Source organism: Acomys minous, assembly GCF_964271855.1.
Source record: "Acomys minous genome assembly, chromosome: 8".
In the NCBI taxonomy this organism is placed as follows: Eukaryota; Metazoa; Chordata; class Mammalia; order Rodentia; family Muridae; genus Acomys; species Acomys minous.
In genome coordinates, this window is record NC_140489.1 from 36,909,724 (window position 1) to 36,927,522 (window position 17,799).

Below are 17,799 nucleotides of genomic sequence, written 5' to 3' on the forward strand. Positions count from 1 at the left end.
ACCCTCCTGCTGCTTCCTCCTGCATACAGACTACAAGAAAGTGCCATGCATAGCTAGCTCATGTGTTTTGTATCAGGAAAGATAGGTTTACTCTAACAATTCTTATTTAAGATGGCAATTTTCACTCTTAGGGAAAGGTTCAAAATTTCAAGGCAGACTCAGAATATAAATTCCAACCTCCACGGCAACACTAGTCTGAAAAAGATCAAGGAGCTATGCTGCACAGACTGGCTTTCTCCTCTGCTGCTGCCTCTCTTGTACTGGCCTTGTGGGTGGAGGTGCCACTGGAGAGCCTGCTCCTCTTCTCACAGCAACCAGTATACCTTAATTGACCTTAACAGTATTTCTCACTTCTTTGCACGCAAATCAAGACTGGGAGAACCCATCTCTCTTGTTCCGAGAAAGGATTTCTTATAAAGCTATGGAAGTGACTCAAAACACAGGTCACAAGATATTCGGTGATCACATATAAAAAGTTGCTTATTTCTCAAGAATAGATATAAAACAAATCTATGAGTGCCATCTTGTGGGAAGCCTGGCAATTACCATGACCAAGAGCCAAGCTGTCCACTCATTGATTTCTGGGCTTTCCCACAGCCATGAGGCACAGATGTTGTGATAAACTATATATTAAACATAGTCCCCCAAAGGAGCAGTACTATCTGTCTGTCAGAGTATCTAGCCTTGATGCAGAAATGCCTGAAAGGACAGGTGGGAAAGGAGGGCAGAGTGTAACACACACATATTTGTGGACTGCAAACCCAGCCCAGAGGCTTGTAGTGCGTGCAATGTGTGTTGTACAGCCATGCATACGTACCACAGCACTGCATGAGGTGGTGACTCTGCAGGAAAAATAGCAGCTTCCCCAAGAATGTTTACTGACTTTAGGACATTAGTAAGAAAAGTTTCACATTTACAGTCATTGAGCCGTGTGCTTTGAAGTTGTTTTATTTATCAATGTCAGATCACTTATAACCAACTTGGATACAATTCCAAAATAGAACTCTTGTTGGATTCTGGCCAAAAAATTCTTTTTATGCTTGTTAAGATCTTATAAAATAAGAACATTTTCCTAATAGTTTAGAAAAAATACTAATTGCTAATAAATTGATTTCATACTCAAAGAAGTAGTCTAACATTTTGAGTGGTGAAACAATACCCTTTAAATTTCTAATGTATCAATTAATTTCATTGTCCCAGGCTGGAAGGGGTGAGGGGGGGTAGTCCTCACACTGGAACCTGGACAAATGGCTCTGGGGGTAAGTTAAGTGCTAAGGAGAGGTCAGTATTGCCAATGCAATGGAGCATGAACACTGAGGAGCGGGCACTGACTCTGAGGAGTGACGATCCTCAGAAGCAGGACAGGAGCCATGCGACAAGCAGCTGTCCAGAAGAGGCTGCACAATTATCAACGCTCTCCTGGGGAAAGGTGTGTGCTGGTCAGCCCCACCCAGCTGAACACTCATTTCCAGAAAAGGACTTTCCCTGTGACAGGGAAAAAGCACATGGCAGTAAGCTGGGGTTTGGTCCTGTATGCTTAAGTGGAAATGTTTTCAAGCATGTAAAATAAATCCAAGTAATACAGTTGAGGTGGACCCCAAACAAATGCATATGAGAGAGCAAAAAAGATTAAAATCATGAGGTTGAACTGGGAATATGACTGTGACTCCTGGGTCACTTCTTCAATTCTGGAAGGAAGTGTTCTCCCTGCCTGGTGGAGAGGGAAGAGAATTACACCGTCTTCCCTGACAAGTTAGTTCAGAGAGAAGTCTTCTCCCTCTAACAGGAAAAGCAGAATGGGAGAGGGAAAATAAAGGCCAAGCTTCTCTTACACACAAAAAAGGAGATAAAGGAGGAAAAAACAACAGACTCCTCCATTAAAACTCAAAACCATAAGTGCCACTTAGAACAGCCTTGCTCCATTGCAAGTACCCGGGACTCAGAGTAGGTCGGCACTCTGAGCCGAGTCACCTGGGCTTTGACCATAAGGACATTAAACAGTAAGAGGTAATTTTGACCTTGGCTCCAGCTTCCCACCTGTCCTGACCTGCAGGAAGCAGCAGTCATGACAGCTTGATGGGAAGGTCATCACCGTATTTTCGGAGCAGCTTCTGATGGTTGTGGTCCACTGACCACTGCTGGGGCAGGTGCTTAGGCTGCATGGAGTCCAGGAAGTGCTGACGCCAGCGGCTCTCCAGCTGCATGAGGGAGCGCAGCCCACCCTCAATGTGGCGCTGTACCACCTTTAGCCCATGAGGAACATAGCTTTCATTGTATATCCTGCCAAAACACGAAGTTGCAAAGGATCTGAGCAAAACAAGCACTGGACAATCTCATAGGACATAAAGGACACATTAATGTTTTCAAAATGTCTTTTTTCTCACCTCCATTTTTTCCTAATACATGGGATATCGGCTCAAACTGAAGGCGTTTGGGGGTTCTGAGTTATATTTACAGGCAGGCCACATACGTTCAGCTCTACAGGGAAATCTACTGCCTGTCTGATGATGGGTAAGGACTATTGATCTTGTATTTGCTACTCAGGAAGCAGCTTAATTCTCTATAAGCCACTAATTATTTGTTCTAAACCATATTCAGTATTAAAATGAGGCTGTTAAATCAGCCCACATGGCCTGGTTTCTCAAAACATTGCCAAACCTGGGTGTAAGCTTCAAGGTAGTCTATTTCTTTTAGCACCTTCTTAACACACACACACACACACACACACACACACACACACACACACACACATCAGACCACATTGGCAAGGAGTGTTTCAGTTCACAATAAGCTTCTCCTGGGGCTACTCAGCTGTGCAAATGGTGTCCTGCAGGAGAAGCCCTGCCTAGGCCCCAGATGGACAGGAGGCCATGAGAACTGCTGGCACTGTGTGGACAGAGCCTCTCTCCACCTCCTTCAAGGGGGAGAAAGAACCACCCTTCTCCCAACAACAACCACCACAACAACAACCACCACCCCACCTTATTCCCAAGCTTCTTTCCTCTCCCAGTATCTATATACCCAGTCCTTCATCCTAAGCCAAACCATTTTAGCAACTTTGGCTCTCCCAGTATTTGCAGGCATTTTACTATATATGTCATTAACTTCCCAGTTCTTTCTTTTCTTTTCCTTTTTTTTTTTTTTTTTCCTTTTTTTCCTTTTTTCCCCTTCAATTTAAGGTCTCTCTATATAGTTCTGGCTGTCCTGGAGCTCACTATGTAAAACAGGCTGACCTTGAACTCACACAGACCTGCTTGTCTTTGCCTCCCAAGTGCCACCATGCCCAGTCCCACTACATTTTCAATGTCTCCAAACAGTCTGTTCTCAGTCTCAATCTATCAGCTAACCTACTTATTAGAAAGGTCTACGGTTAGCTGGGCATGGTGGCACATGTCTTTAGTCCCAGGCAGAGGCAGGTGAAACTCTGAATTCAAGGCTAGCCTGGTCTACAGAGTGAGTTCTAGGACAGCCAGGGCTACACATGGAACTCCTAATAGAAAAAGTAAAAATAAATCAATAAACTAATAAAAATTTTAAAAGGTCTATGGTTGAAGGGGAGAGGTTTAGCTGTTCTAAGAAGTTCATTGGTGGGGGGGGGGGGGCGGGGGCGGGGGATGGCTTGCAGGTTCAAGCACTAGCTACACAAGCCTGAAAGCCTAATGTGGCTTCCTGGTGGTCCACAGTGAAAAGAATCAATTTCCAAAGTTGTTCTTTGACCTCCACATATTCTGTATTACCCATGAGAACCCAGATACAAGTATCCATGGCTACACTCATACCAATAATACATGAAAAATTTTTAAGCAGTTCATTTGGGAATTAATCAAAGGCCAGTCTCACTAATGTAATGTGATTTTGACAAGTTATTTAACTTTAACCTCACCGTATTTAATAAAAACTTAGAAAATAACATTTATTCTATACCTACACAGAATAATTAGAGATAAAATTTTAAAATACATTTAAAAAACTTTGAACAATCAAAAAATACAAGACGTAAGTAAAAAGTCATTAAGTTGCTATTAGAAATAAAAAGGCAATTTATGTAGCCTACTAGCTCGGTGCTGTATGCTTCAGTATCTCGGTATCTGTTCAGTAAATATTTGCAGTGTTTCTGAGCTGTAGTAGCTAGGTAGTATGAGTGAAATAAGCACTTTTTAAATAAAGAAATAAATGTTTATTGCTATAAAGTTTTATGCATTTTATTACTGAAAACAGAATCTGTAGGCATTCAGCTTCATCATCAGAGTTTTATAGACCTCTAATCCTACAAAGAGCTGACAGCTGCAGTAGCCACACTGCTCAGTGTCGGAGCCCTGTACTCACTCCTGCCTCAGGACCAGAAACTTCTTGTTTATAAACACTGAGTCATGTCGTATGAATTCAACTATGTACTCATAGGGAAGGAGGGGAAAGAGAAAAGAGAAAAAAAAAAAAAACTCAATAGGACAGCAGTTTGCTCAAAATTCTATTCAGTGGGTCCAGACACTCGGTACAGTGAGACAGGAAACGTGAATGAATGCACTGGTCAAAAGTCTCAAAATCCAGGAATTTGTGGCAATTCAGAGATTTCAAGGTATTAATTGGCTATTATTTTCATCTTACATGCTGACTTGCATGAGCCCCAATTCCATTTCATTAGACATATGATCTTATATTATAGAGTCAACAGGTACCTCACATTTGGCAAATCTCTTTTTAAAAATCACATTTTATTTAGGTTTGGTGTGTGTGTGTGTGTGTGTTTGTAAGCATGCTGTGGCACATGTGTAGAGGTTAGAGGACAATTTGATTCTCTTGATCCAACATGCTGGTTCTAAGGATCTAAATAATGTGAGGCTTGGCAGAGTGTCATAATCTGCTGAGCCATCTCGTCATCTTATGAAAAGGGAATTCCCAGAGTTTTTGATTCTACACCATAGAATCTTAGACAACAGACACTGGATTAGTAAGCATGTGGCTAAGCACCGTGACTGTGACAAACATTGTTAATGAAGCAGTGAAGGTTGCTGTCACTGGGTCATCCCTCGTCCTTTCTCAGAACAGTAAGTCATACCTGGTCTCCAGGCTGGCGGCCTCTTGAAGCATCTCCTCGGTAACAACATCTGTCTTATAAAACCCCTTGAGTGCATGCAGCAGCTCTTCTTTCCGATGAGCAGGCAGGCTCTCTGCATTGAGCAGGGCTCTGGCTCCAGAACGCACCTGCCTACGCTCTAGATCTTCCAGCAGGCGTAAGCCCTCCTCTGAGCCAATGGGAGCCTGGAACTCCTTGGCCAGCTGTTGCTTCAGATGGTTGTCATAGTTGTTAGAGATGGCATGGCAGGCGGTGCAGAGCAACAGCACATCATGAGAGTTGTGGTCCTTCATCTCAATCGGGAAATGCTTGCGGTACTCATGTGGAATTATATTTTTCCTGGAATGAGCCCACCCCAAAAGCAAGGTTCATCAGCTCATGATACAGAGCACATATGGAGCTAGCAGGTGACATATTCAGAGTCTAACCTGGGCCTAAACATGATTTGGAAGGTGTGGGCAGCACAACTCAATGGAGGGTACATGAAGACAACACTACCTATGCTACTCTCAGGCCCACCTGCCTGCCTTGTCTCCTTGTGCTTTAGGGACCTCTCCTTGAAGTAACTACAGACTACCTGCTTTCAGGCTTCAGTGCAGAGGCCGGTAACAGCCACCATGTTCCTAGAAAGGAGTCTCAGAGAAATGACATGATATGATGACGTTTGATACCTGTACAACAGCTCTCAAAGGAGTCCAGTGGGCTGAGCAAACCAATTTCCTTTATCTGAGGACTCCCTTACTCTGACATTCCTTCCTGGCTCACCAGAGTCTGTCATTTTCTAAGTTCAACTAAGTTCTCAGGATAAACTCTCAGTGGCAAAGAAAGAAAAGTGGAAATCGAATTAGTAACCAGCAGCATGGTGGCACAAGCCTCTAACACTTGGAAGGCTGAGTCAGGTGACAGCAATGACCTACCTCAGCTGGGAAGTAACCCTAGCACTCGGAGGCAGAGGCATGTGGATGGATCTTTGAGTTCGAGGCTAGGGTAGGGTGCTGAGTTCCAGGACAGCCAGGGCTACAAAGAGAAATGCTGTCTCTAAAAAATACATACATAATAGAAGAAAATAATATTGTCTCAAAATGAGAAAAAGTCTGAAAAAATGTCTGAAAAAAATTAAGAGAGAGGGAAAAAAGAAAATAGCACCACCAAAAACATAACAAAAATAGAAAAAGAATCCAGGTGCAGTGGCACACGCCTGTAATCCCAGCACTCCGGGAGGCAGAGGCAAGTGGATCTCTGTGAGTTCAATGCCAGCCTAGTTTACAAAGTAAGTCCAGGACAGCCAGGGCTACACAGAGAAACCCTGTCTCAAAAAACCAAAACCAAACAAAAAAGAAAATAAAATGACAAAATACACCAGAAATGGTGGAAAAAGAGAAGGAATCAGGAAGTAAGTGGGGGTGTGGAGCTGGGAGGGAAGGAAGAGAGAGAATTACTACACAGGTGAGGGAGAAGGTACTGAAGGCCAGTGGCCAGCCTCACCTCACGCTCCCTGTGGGAGCCCTAAGTAAAAGGTCTTGGGAAACTCTAACCAATGCGAAGGCTCAGAGAGCTTGCAGCTTCAGTGGCAGATGCTGGGATCTAGGTATCCAGCTTCAAGAGAAATTAAGGCCACCAGAAATGGCAGGCAGAGTGCTGAAGCTGTCAGGAAAACTGGGAGGTCGGTAGCGCTGTCCCTCTGCCATGTGGGAAAACTCAAGCAAGGCATCTGAGGGCTCAACATGTGACTACACAGGCAACTGCCACAGGAGGCAGATTACTTAGTGGAACACTATACTCACCGGATGTAGGTATCTGTCTTGCCACATACAACACACAGGTTCTCTTTAACCATCAAGTAATAATCTCCTGGGGATTCAGGTCTTCCTGCAGGCTCAAACTGTAGCCTGACCACGAAAGGCTCTTTACTCACCAGCTCTTAGGAAAAAGAAAACACATCAGTGATGAGTTGCTTCCATCTCTGCTACCAAGAAGCAAGCACTCCTAACTCTTGGTTGTTGTGCGCAACAGAGAACTCCACATTATGGCTGCCCAGTCCCACATGTCTCTTTACCTTCCTCCAGTCACCCTCTTCCACACCCTACTCATAACAATCCCTAGTTATGGCAGATGAGTCTCATACCGCCAATGCCTTTGTCCAGGTACCACTGAGCTTTCCTCCGGTCACAGGTGCACAAGGGCTGTCCATCAGGAGCTTGGAGAAAGCAGTTATCATAAAGAGGTGATTTTCTGCAGGGAAAAGAAATCTTATACTGAAAGCTGTTGGTCAAGCTATCCAAGACCTCCCCATACTGTCTTCTGGCTGATTCAAGCTATTCTCAACACACTACATACTCACTCAAACATACTACATACAGAAAAACAAGCTGGCAAGAAACCACATTCAATCCTCCATCTGCATCGGCTAGGAAGCAGAGCTATGAATTCTTGATGCCTATAGTTTTTATACTCATGGACTGAGCCACTGGGAAGTGTGTCGGGTGGAGTTCACAGAGCTCTGCTGTGAATGAAAACAGGAACAGGGTACCAATAACTGCCAAATCACTGAATTAAGCAGTAAATAAAAATAGTAGAAGTTCAACATAAATAATGGAGGCAATCAGGGTTGATTTCTGACTTAATCATCTAACTCCTAAAGGTGCCATACTCCAGGGATCACACTTCCACTCTGAGCACCTACTCCTCATCCTCCTCAAGAGGTGTCAGTCACACAGACATCCCCACAGCTTCACAATAAAGCTGGCGTGCAGCTGGAATCGCTATAAATGAACAGGAGATATGAAGGTGCATTTCTCCTGGTAAGTATGAGGACTCCATGTTATTCATGTTCGCTGTCTCAAGCATGGGATAAAAATTATATTCCCTTTAAATGTATTTTTTCCCCTTTGGTTTTTTGAGACAGCCCTTGCTCTGTGTAGCAGCCCTGGCTGTCATAGACTTTTGTAGACCAGGCTGGTCTCAAACTCACAGTGATCCACCTGCCTTGCCTCCTGAGTGCTGGGATTAAAGGTGTGCGCCACCATGCCGGCTCCCTTAGAATATTTTGTTATAGCTTATTTATTCTGGGGGAGGGGCACACACTTTGTGCCAGTGGAGATCAGAGGACAACTTTGGGGGTCAGTTCTCTACGCCATGTGCGTCCTGAAGACTGAGCCAGGTCATTAGGTTTGGCAGCAAATGTTTCTACTTGGTGGGCCATCTCGATGGCCCCTCACCTCTTTTATGGGTGTTTATAGGCCTAAGGTTGCACCAGGGTCAGCTAGAGCAAGCTCCCTTCATCTCTATCCCAACTGACAAATAGAAAGAGAACAGAAGAAAAATACACAAGGAGAAGTGCAGCCCAAATGACACTAAAAGCAGGGAGAGGCTACATTAATGCTGGAGAGCCTCTGCTGCCTGACTAGCAGGGAACATATGGGTTACCTGGCAGAATAGCCCACCCCCAGGGGCTTTCGCCTATGCTTCCTGGGGTCTCTCCCTTGGCTGCTGCCGGGAGTAGCCTTCCTACTCCTTGGCTTCTGCTGAGATTCCAGTGCTTCCCCATTAACCTCTTCACCCAACCGGCCAAGTCCTTTGCTTCGGAATGGGATGTCTACCATGTTCCTGCATTTCTCCAAGACTTTCCACCAGGTGATTTGGTCATTGTTTTCCTCCTCATAGGAATTTCTAGAGAAAGGGTATCCAAGAAGATGGAGAAAGAGAGCCACTGAAATCTGCGCATCCCTGGCAGCATAAGTTACCTGAAAAGAAAAGTCAGAAGTCAGTGGATATGGAAGACAAGCCAGAGAGAGTACCTTAAAAGTCAAATACAGCTGCCTACTCAGAGTAGCACTTGCTTAGTACTATAAAACCCCGGGTTCAGCCAGGAGGTGGTGGCACACACCTTTGATCCCAGCACTCGGGAGGCAGAGGCAAGTGGATCTGATTTTGAGGCTCACTATCTCATATATTCTCTCTCTCGCCTTCCTTCCTTCTTTCCTCCCTCTCCCCACCCTCCCTCTCTCTCAGGTATTTTCCCTTAATCTCAGTACTTGGGAAACTTAGTCAAGAGGACAGCTTATTAAGGCCAGAGTGAGCTACAATGTGAGGCTCTATCTCTAATACAAAACCAAATAAAAACAAGTATGGAGACATGAGTTTCATCCCCAGAAACCATGTAAAAAAAAAATGGGCACAGTGACATCTGCCAGTAATTCCAGAGTTGGAAAAACAGATGGCCGAGTCCCTGGGGCTCCTGACTCTGTCTAGGATTAGAGAATGCCCAGCTTCGTCCCTTTTGAGACAGGATCTAGTTATATAGATTGGGGTGGCCTTGAGCCAGAGACACTCCTGACTCCAGTTCCCAAAGGTAAATTAGAGGTATGTGTTACCATGCTTCGTATTTTAACTAGGAGAATGCTATCATATAAAAGTTAATCTTGGAGCTGGAGAGATCAGAGGTTAAGAGCCCTGACTGCTCTTCCAAAGGTCATGAGTTCAATTCCCTGCCACTATATGGTGGCTCACAACCATCTATAATGAGATCTGGTGCCCTCTTCTGGCTTACAAGCAGAACACTGTATACATAATAAATAAATAAATCTTTTAAAAAGTAATCTTAATAAAGCAATTTTTCCATTAACTACCACCACTAAAACAAAAACCAAAAAGGTCAGGTTTGGTGGTACATACCTTTAATCCAAGCAGAGGCCAACAGATCTAAGTTCAGGGCTAGCCTGATCTACATACATTTCCAGATCATTTAGGACTACATCCTGTATAAAAAATAATTTTTTCCAAGGCACAAAGAAGTAACTTACTCAGGGTCACAACAAGCAGAAACTGATGTGGAAAACTCAGATAATTCAACACTTAGAATTTCACCACAGGACACAAATCTTGCTAAATTTTTCCTAACATTTTGAAAGGATGAACTAGTAGCTGACTTGAAGACAACAGAAGGTTGAAACCTAGAATTAGATAGAGTGGTAGTCCAAAGAGCCAAAACCATCCTGCTTTGAGCCACACAGACCAGGCAGGCATGGAGGAATGAAGGCAGCAGTTACTGTGAAAGGTGTAATGATGAGGTGTAAATAGCCAAAAGAAATCACTTTTACTCATCAACAAACTTGTCTGCACACCATGGTCAAGAAACTACCTCTTCCTTCCTCAAAATAATAAAGCTTAAAATCACACAGGCTGGAAAGATGGCTCAGTGGTTAAGAACACTGGCTGCTCTTCCAGAGGACCCAGGTCCAATGTCCAGCACCCATATGGCAGCTCACAACTGTCTGTAACTACAGTTCAAGGGATCTGGCACCCTCACACAGAGACACATTCAGGCAAAAATCAGTGCACATAAAATTAAATAAATCATTTTTTTAAAAAAAAAACTTAAATCATGGGGCTGGAGAGCTGGCTCAGAGGTTAAGAGCGCTGGCTGCTCTTCCAATGGTCCTGAGTTCAATTCCCAGCAACTACATGGTGGTTCACAACCATCTATAATGAGATCTGGTGCCCTCTTCTGGAATGCAGGTGTACATGCAGGCAGAGCACTGTACACATAATACATGGGACAGACATGGGGTTGAGACACTAGAAGAGAAGTGGAGGGAGCCACAGATGGACACAAAAAGCAAATTTCAACTGGAGGGCAGCAGGTCTGGGGAGCAAACATTCCTGAGCCGAATAGGCAGCAAAGGGCTACAAAAAGACAGCAGGGGGCCACAGAGGGACAACAGAGGGTCGCAGGAGGACAGCAGAAGGCTGTAAGGATAAAAACACAGGAAACTCGGATAAGTGTGTTTAGTTACTCCATGCATTTTAAACAGCCAAAAGAGCCACAGTTCTGCTAAACAGGCTGGGGTTACATCAGCAGTATGCAGAAAACTAAAAGACAAAAACACAAATCATATATCCTGGGAAAACGAAGTATTGTTCCTGATGAAAATGGATTATCTATATAAAATGAGGAAATGGGGTAGGGAACAAATTTTTGTTTGGGACCCAGGAACTGGAAGAGGCCAAACTTTTAACTTCTGTACAAGATGTCAAAACATACAATGCACAAATAAAAAGAATGATACATGCATGTGATCTAGAAGTACAATGGTAATTACCAGAAAGAGATTGAAGTGGTCACCTCTGAGAAGGAAAAGCGAAAGAAGGAATGAGGTAGCAAAGGCAGAAAACTGCTTACTGCTTCCTATGGTAAGATTTATAGCACTTCAAAAAATGTTTATGCATTTGTACTTCCGGGGGGAAAACAGTTTCTGATGTGCTGGCACATTCAAAACTAAAATACAATAGGGATTGTAATATTTCATTTAAGCAGCATTGCTGTCTTGAGCAGCACCTGACAGTAAGTCTCCTTTAAGGCCTCTCTGCCCAATGCTTGCATTGAAGACTGGAATCAACTGCTCTGATCACAGTACCTGGTCTTCAGTAAGATTCTCAGCATCCCAGTTGCTGCAACGAAGTAGAAGGGACTTGTCAAGTGGAAAGTTCAAAATAGTCTCAGCAAGTGATTTCAGGCTAAGCCCGTTACAGAGTATATTGTTTCTACAAGAAATAAACAAACATGTATCAAAAGCAAGCAAGCAAATGACAAGAATATGAAAAGTTTTAAATGACCAATAACAGAGGACAAATAAGCACAAGAAATCAAAGAAAATGGTGATTTGCTATCATATTGTAATGATTTTTTTAAAACAAGTACATGTAGTATTAATGGAGCATAAAAATCAATTAGGCTCATGTAAAATATATAAACTGGACAGTTTTACAATCATTATGAAAAACAGTTTAAAAATAACTTTAAAAAACTCAAATACAAAAATTCTCTGATCTAGCAATTCCTTTTCTGGGAGTTTATCCAAAGGACAAAGATACTGAAGTACTACATTAAAGATGTATTGGTTCTGCCTAAGACGCTAAATAAAGGCACAGAGTCTGAAGCGTACTTTAAAGCTGTCAGCACAATGCTCTGGGCAGAAACTATACTAATACAAATCTATTCCTAAACTATGCTAAACGAGCTACTTTGAACTGATATATAATACTTATACCCCAAGCACTTATTAGTATAATGATCAACAGGCCATTAACTCCCCGTTGTCCTCTTCCCCAGTCAACTGTCTCTCCCCAACTGACAATCCTGCTCTTCCTCCCCCAGCAAGACCCGCCTTCCATTTCCTGTCCTTCTGCCCAGCTGATTGGCTAAACAGCGCTTTATTGATGGTTGATACATTCAGCATTCCTCCACAATGAAGTGGATATTCACTGTAGCACTACTTGTAGCAAGAAGAATTGTAAACAGACTAAATATCCTTCAACGGTGCCTTATGTTTTTATATATGAAGAAAAATGACAAGGCTATTTTCACCAGGGCAGTAAGAGTGTTAAAACTAGTAATTATTTCTGTTCTTCAAAGCTTTCTGATTAAAACTGCTGCACGGAGCTGGAGAAATGACTCAGAGGTTAAGAACACATGCCAGTCTTGCAAAGGACCCAGATTTGGTTCCCAGCACCACGTGGCAGCTCACAACCATCTGCACTTCCAGTTCTAGGGAGTCTGATGCCCTCTCTGGCCTCCTCAGGCCCTGCACACACATGGCTCAGGGAAACGCTTGTGCACATAAAATATACATAAATAAATTATTTTAAAAACTGCTGTGGGAAGCTGGGCGTGGTGGCACACGTCTTTAATCCTAGCACTCAGGAGGCAGAGGCAGGCTGATCGCTGGATCACTATGAATTTGAGGCCAGCCTGGTCTACAAAGTGAGTCTAGGATAGCCAATGCTACACAGTGAAACCCTATCTTGATAAACCAAAAAACAAAACAAAACAAAACAAACAAACGGCTGTGGGGAAGCTGGCACGGTGGCTCATGCCTGTAATCCCAGCACTTGGGAAGCAGAGGCACGCAGATCTCTGTGAATTCCAGGCCAGTCTGGTCTACAAAGCGAGTCCAGGATAGTCAAGGTTATGCAGAGAAACCCTGTCTCAAAAAACAAACAAAAAAATTGCTGTGGGGTAACAAAAGAGGATCTTGTTTACTTCAGAGATTAGAGACTAACCAAAAGATATATGTGAAATTCAAAAAACATCAGTGGGCCCTCGAGATGGCACAGGGTAAAGGCACCTTCCACCAAACCTGACAACCTGAGGGGTTTTTTTTGTTTGTTTGTTTTTTGTTTTTAAGATTTATTTATTTATTATTTATACGGTATTCAGCCTGCATGTGAGCCAGCAGGCCAAAAGAGGGCACTAGATCTCATTATAGATGGTGATAAGCCATGTGGTTGCTGGGAATAAAACTCAGGATTTTTGAAAAAAGAGGCTCCTAACCTCTGAGCCATCTCTCCAGCCCCAACAACCTGAGTTTAATCCCCAATCCACAGACATGAGGAAGTAACAGACAAGTAAGTAATATATTGTCCCTTGACCTCAATATGTGTACCTTGGAACACACTCTCTCACACACACAGATAAATAAAATGTTAAGTAAAAAGAATGAAATTCACGTTCACACAGAAAACATTAAGAGCAAGTGTGGTGGTACATGCTTGTAATTCCAGGCCTTGGGAAGTGGAGGCAAAACCAACAGGAGTTCAAGATCATCCTCAGCTGCATGGAGTTCAAGACCTACAGGGTTATATCAAACCTTATTTTTTAATTCATTTAAAATGTTTAAATATTTGGATGTGTATGTGTGTTATGTACATACATGTGGGTGCAGGTACATGCATTTCGAGGTCAGAGGGCAACCTTGAATACCTGTCTTTGTCTTCTATCTTGTTTGAGACAAGGTCTCTTTGCTGGTCATGACTGCATATGGCATGCTGGCTGGCCCAGGAGCTTCCTGAGATCCCCTCTCTCCACTGACACATCTTCCTGAGATCCCCTCTCTCCACTGACACATCTTCCTGAAATCCCCTCTCTCCACTGACACATCATTCAGGAGTTCTAGACCTGCAGATATGCACTATCTCACCTGGTTTTACATCTTTACATGGGTTCTGGGAATCTAAACTTAGGTCTTCACACTTTCTTTGTTTTGTTTTGTTTTTGTTTTTGTTTTTTGAGACAGAGTTCTCTTGTAGTCCTGGCAGTTCTGGACTTGCTTTGTAGGCCAGGATGGCCTCAAACTCATAGAGATCTATCCGCCTCTGTCTCCTGAGTGCTGGGATTAAAGACATGTGCCACCATGCCCAGTCAGGTCTTCACACTTTCGTGGCAAACACTTTTAGCCGCTGAGCCATCTTCCAGACCATGCTAGCAAGGGCACATAGTGAGATCTTGTCTGGAAAAAAAAAAAAAGGCCTGGGCTGGAGAGATGGCTCAGAAGACAAGATCACTGGCTGCTCTTCCAGAGGTCCTGAGTTCAATTCCCAGCAACCACATGGTGGCTCACAACTATCTATAATGAGATCTGGTGCCCTCCTCTGCTGTGCATCTAGTGCCCTCTTCTGCTGTGCAGTTGTACATGCAGGTACAACATTACATACATAATATTTTTTTAAAGTTCTAATGAGTCCTAATGAACACAGACTTCTTTAAAAAGTAAAAGTAGGCAAGGGATATAGAGCTAGGTTGGTTCATATAGTACTTTCCCGGCACTCAATCAATCCCAGATCAATCCCTAGCATCACTGAGAAAAACCCTAAGTGATACAGTACTAGCATAGTATGCACAAGGCCCTGGACTCAGTCCCTGCTACCAAATTAATAACAAGAAAAATCGGTACGTAAAGCAGACAGTCTGTACCAATGGTCCAGAGTCACAGAGCAGCACACTGGCAGGCAGCAGCTCCTGTCAGTGTGGCAGACGGCACAGTTCCTTCAGGGACTGCGGGAGCCAAAACCACTGTGACGAGAGAGAACAGGAAACATCCCTTGCCAAACAAGCAGTCAACAGTCACTCTCATCTCTCAAGACCGAAAAACACCCAAAAAAGCCCAGGTGCATTTGAATAAAATATACAGGTCTTGGTCAAATTCATGGAAATTAAGGATATGAGGGAGATACTAAACTTTCCCTAGTTCTACTAAAAACCACTAAAGTCAGCCGGGCATGGTGGCACACGCCTTTAATCCCAGCACTTGGGAGGTAGAGGCAGGCAGACTGCTGCAAGTTCAAGGCCAGCCTGGTCTACAGAGTGAGTCTAGGACAGCCAGGGCTACACAGAGAAACCTTTTCTCAGAAAAAAAACCCCACTAAAGTGGAGGCTGGAGTGTATCAGTGGTGAAGTACATACATAGTACGTATGAAGCCCTAGGTTCAATCTCCAGCAATGAAATGAAATAAAATATAAAATAAAATAGGAGCTTGGAAATGTCAATAATTGCCAATAATTTCACTAATTATAATAAAATTTCATGTAAAATAAAAAGTTTGGGTCTGGAAACCAATGTATAACACTTGCCTAATTTATTCAAGTGATGAAACTCAATTCTCAGTATCAAAAACATTAAAAAAAAAAAAGCTGAGGCTAGAGAGATGGCTCAGAGGTTAAGCGTACTGGCTGTTCTTTCAAAGGTCCTGAGTTTAATTCCCAGCAACCACATGGTGGCTCATCACCATGTATAATGAGATCTGGTGCCCTCTTCTGGCCTGCTGGCACACATGCAGACAGATTTCTCTGTAAATAATAAATAAATTTAAAACCAAAGCAAAACAAAACAAATAAAATTAAAGGTCTGTAATCCCAGTGCTATAAGGCGGAGACAGAAGGCGTGATGGTCAGTCAGTCTAGCCAAATCTGTGAGCTCCAGATTCAGTGAGAGGCTGTCTAAAAAATAAAGTAGGGAGCTGGGCATGGTGGTACCCATTAAATCCCAGCACTTGGGAGGCATGTAGGTCTCTGAGTTCAAGGCCAGCCTGGTCTATATAGTGAGTTCCAAGCTAAACACGGCTATATGGTGAGACTTTGTCTCAAACAACCACAAGATGAAATGAACAACTGAAGAAGACAAGTGACTTCTGGCCTCCACACTTGCATGTATACCTGTACACACATGCATAATTTCATTCTTTTTTTTTTTTTATGTGTTTATGTGTTGCCTTCATGTATGCCTACGGGTGCCAGATATTGGAGTTACAGACAGTTGTGAGCTGCCATGTGGGTGCCGGGAATTGAACCAGGGTCCTCTGGAAGAGCAGTCAATGCTCTTGACCACTGAGCCATCTCTCCAGGCCCAATTTCATTCTTATTTATAACCACAACTTGTATATTTGCCATTTCATGATAATACTCATCTTTGGCCTATTTTTTTTTTTTAAAGACGGGGCTCACGATCTAGCCGAGGCTAGCCGCAAATTCATGACTTGTGCCTCAGCCTTTTCAGTGCTGGTGTTACAGGAGTTAACCAGAACACCGAGCCCATCTTTAGCCAAACTGACACTCAGTTATTCTGCATTTACTCAGAGAACTCAATGTGCTTTCAATTTACACACATTCATTGAGGCGTCTCCAAAGAGACCGGAAAGAAAATCAATGAAATGATTATTGTGCCAAAATTATTAGTGATGGTATGATTGTAACGACAGTTAACATTAAATTTCGTATAATGCTGTGTGTAAAACACAGCGTTCCTCAATTATTCTTATTTCTTAATTATTTAATCCTCACACCAACCCTATATGGTAAGATTATCTCTATAGATGAGGAAACTATGAGGTATAGTACTGTACAAAGGGTCACACAGCTAGTAACCAAGAGCACTAACAACCCAGACACACAGCCTGCTTCTGGTTTACCCTCTATACACAGTAGAATGCAGAGAGGCCTAGTGAAATGCAGCTTTTGGCCCAGGAGGTGGTGGCTCACACCTTTAGTCCCAGCACTCAGGAGGCAGAGGCAGGTGGATCTCTGTAAGTTCTAGACCAGCCTGGTCTACAAAGCGAGCTAGCCAAAGCCGTTCTGTTATACAGAGAAACCCTGTCTTTAAAAAAAAAAACAAAAAACAAAAACAGAAAGAAAGAAAGAAAAGAAAAAAAGGCAGCTTTCTTCTTTATTTCAAACTTTGCAGAGTTTTAATTTTTACATTAATATTTTCATGTAATACTAAGAAAAAATTATGTCACTTAAAATTCACTTATACTCAAAAATTAAGACAGGCACAGATTTTAATTAAGCCTTCTCTGAGATTATGACATTCTCCCACTTGTAGTGACAATGTCATTTAAGATAGGACAAGAGGCTGCCTTGGTTCTTGTCAGTATAAATGAGGACTGTGGTTTCTGGAGAGATGGTTCAACAGTTAAGAGCACCTACATGAGCCGGACAGCGGTGCGCATGCCTTTAATCCCAGTACTTGGGAAGCAGAGGCAGGCGGATTATTGTGAGTTCAAGGCCAGCCTAGTCTACAAAGTGAGTATAGACAGCCAGGGCTATTACAGAGAAACCCTGTCTTGAAACAAAACAAAACAAAACAAAACCAAAAAAAGAGAGCACTACATGGTAGCTCATAATTGTCTGTGACTCCTAGATATAACACCCTCACACAGACATACATGCAGGCAAAATATCAATGCATGTAAAATAAAAATAAATAAATTAGGGCTAAAGAGATGACTCAGTGGTTAAGAGCACTGTCTGCTCTTCCAGAAGTCTGAGTTCACTTCCCAGCAACCACATGGTGGCTCACAACTGTCTATACCCTCTAGTGCTCTCTTCTTGTGTGCAGGTGTACATGCAGACAAGCACTCATATACATAAAATAAATAAAATCTTTAAAAAT

At 42.9% G+C, this 17,799-nt stretch overlaps 1 protein-coding gene across 1 annotated transcript in view; it reads right to left on the reverse strand.

Annotated features, from left to right (window-relative positions):
* Positions 1-935: 935 nt before the first annotated feature.
* Positions 936-17,799, reverse strand: part of EXD2 (exonuclease 3'-5' domain containing 2) — a 32,278-nt gene continuing 15,414 nt past the window's right edge. Inside the window, exons 4-9 of the mRNA XM_084792286.1 lie at positions 11,491-11,617; positions 8,501-8,817; positions 7,200-7,306; positions 6,859-6,994; positions 5,057-5,413; positions 936-2,280 (exon numbers count right to left, since the gene is read on the reverse strand). Of these exons, the coding sequence (XP_084648412.1) occupies positions 2,064-2,280; positions 5,057-5,413; positions 6,859-6,994; positions 7,200-7,306; positions 8,501-8,817; positions 11,491-11,617 (1,261 nt within the window). The 3' untranslated portion in view covers positions 936-2,063. The remainder of the gene's footprint in view (positions 2,281-5,056; positions 5,414-6,858; positions 6,995-7,199; positions 7,307-8,500; positions 8,818-11,490; positions 11,618-17,799) is intronic.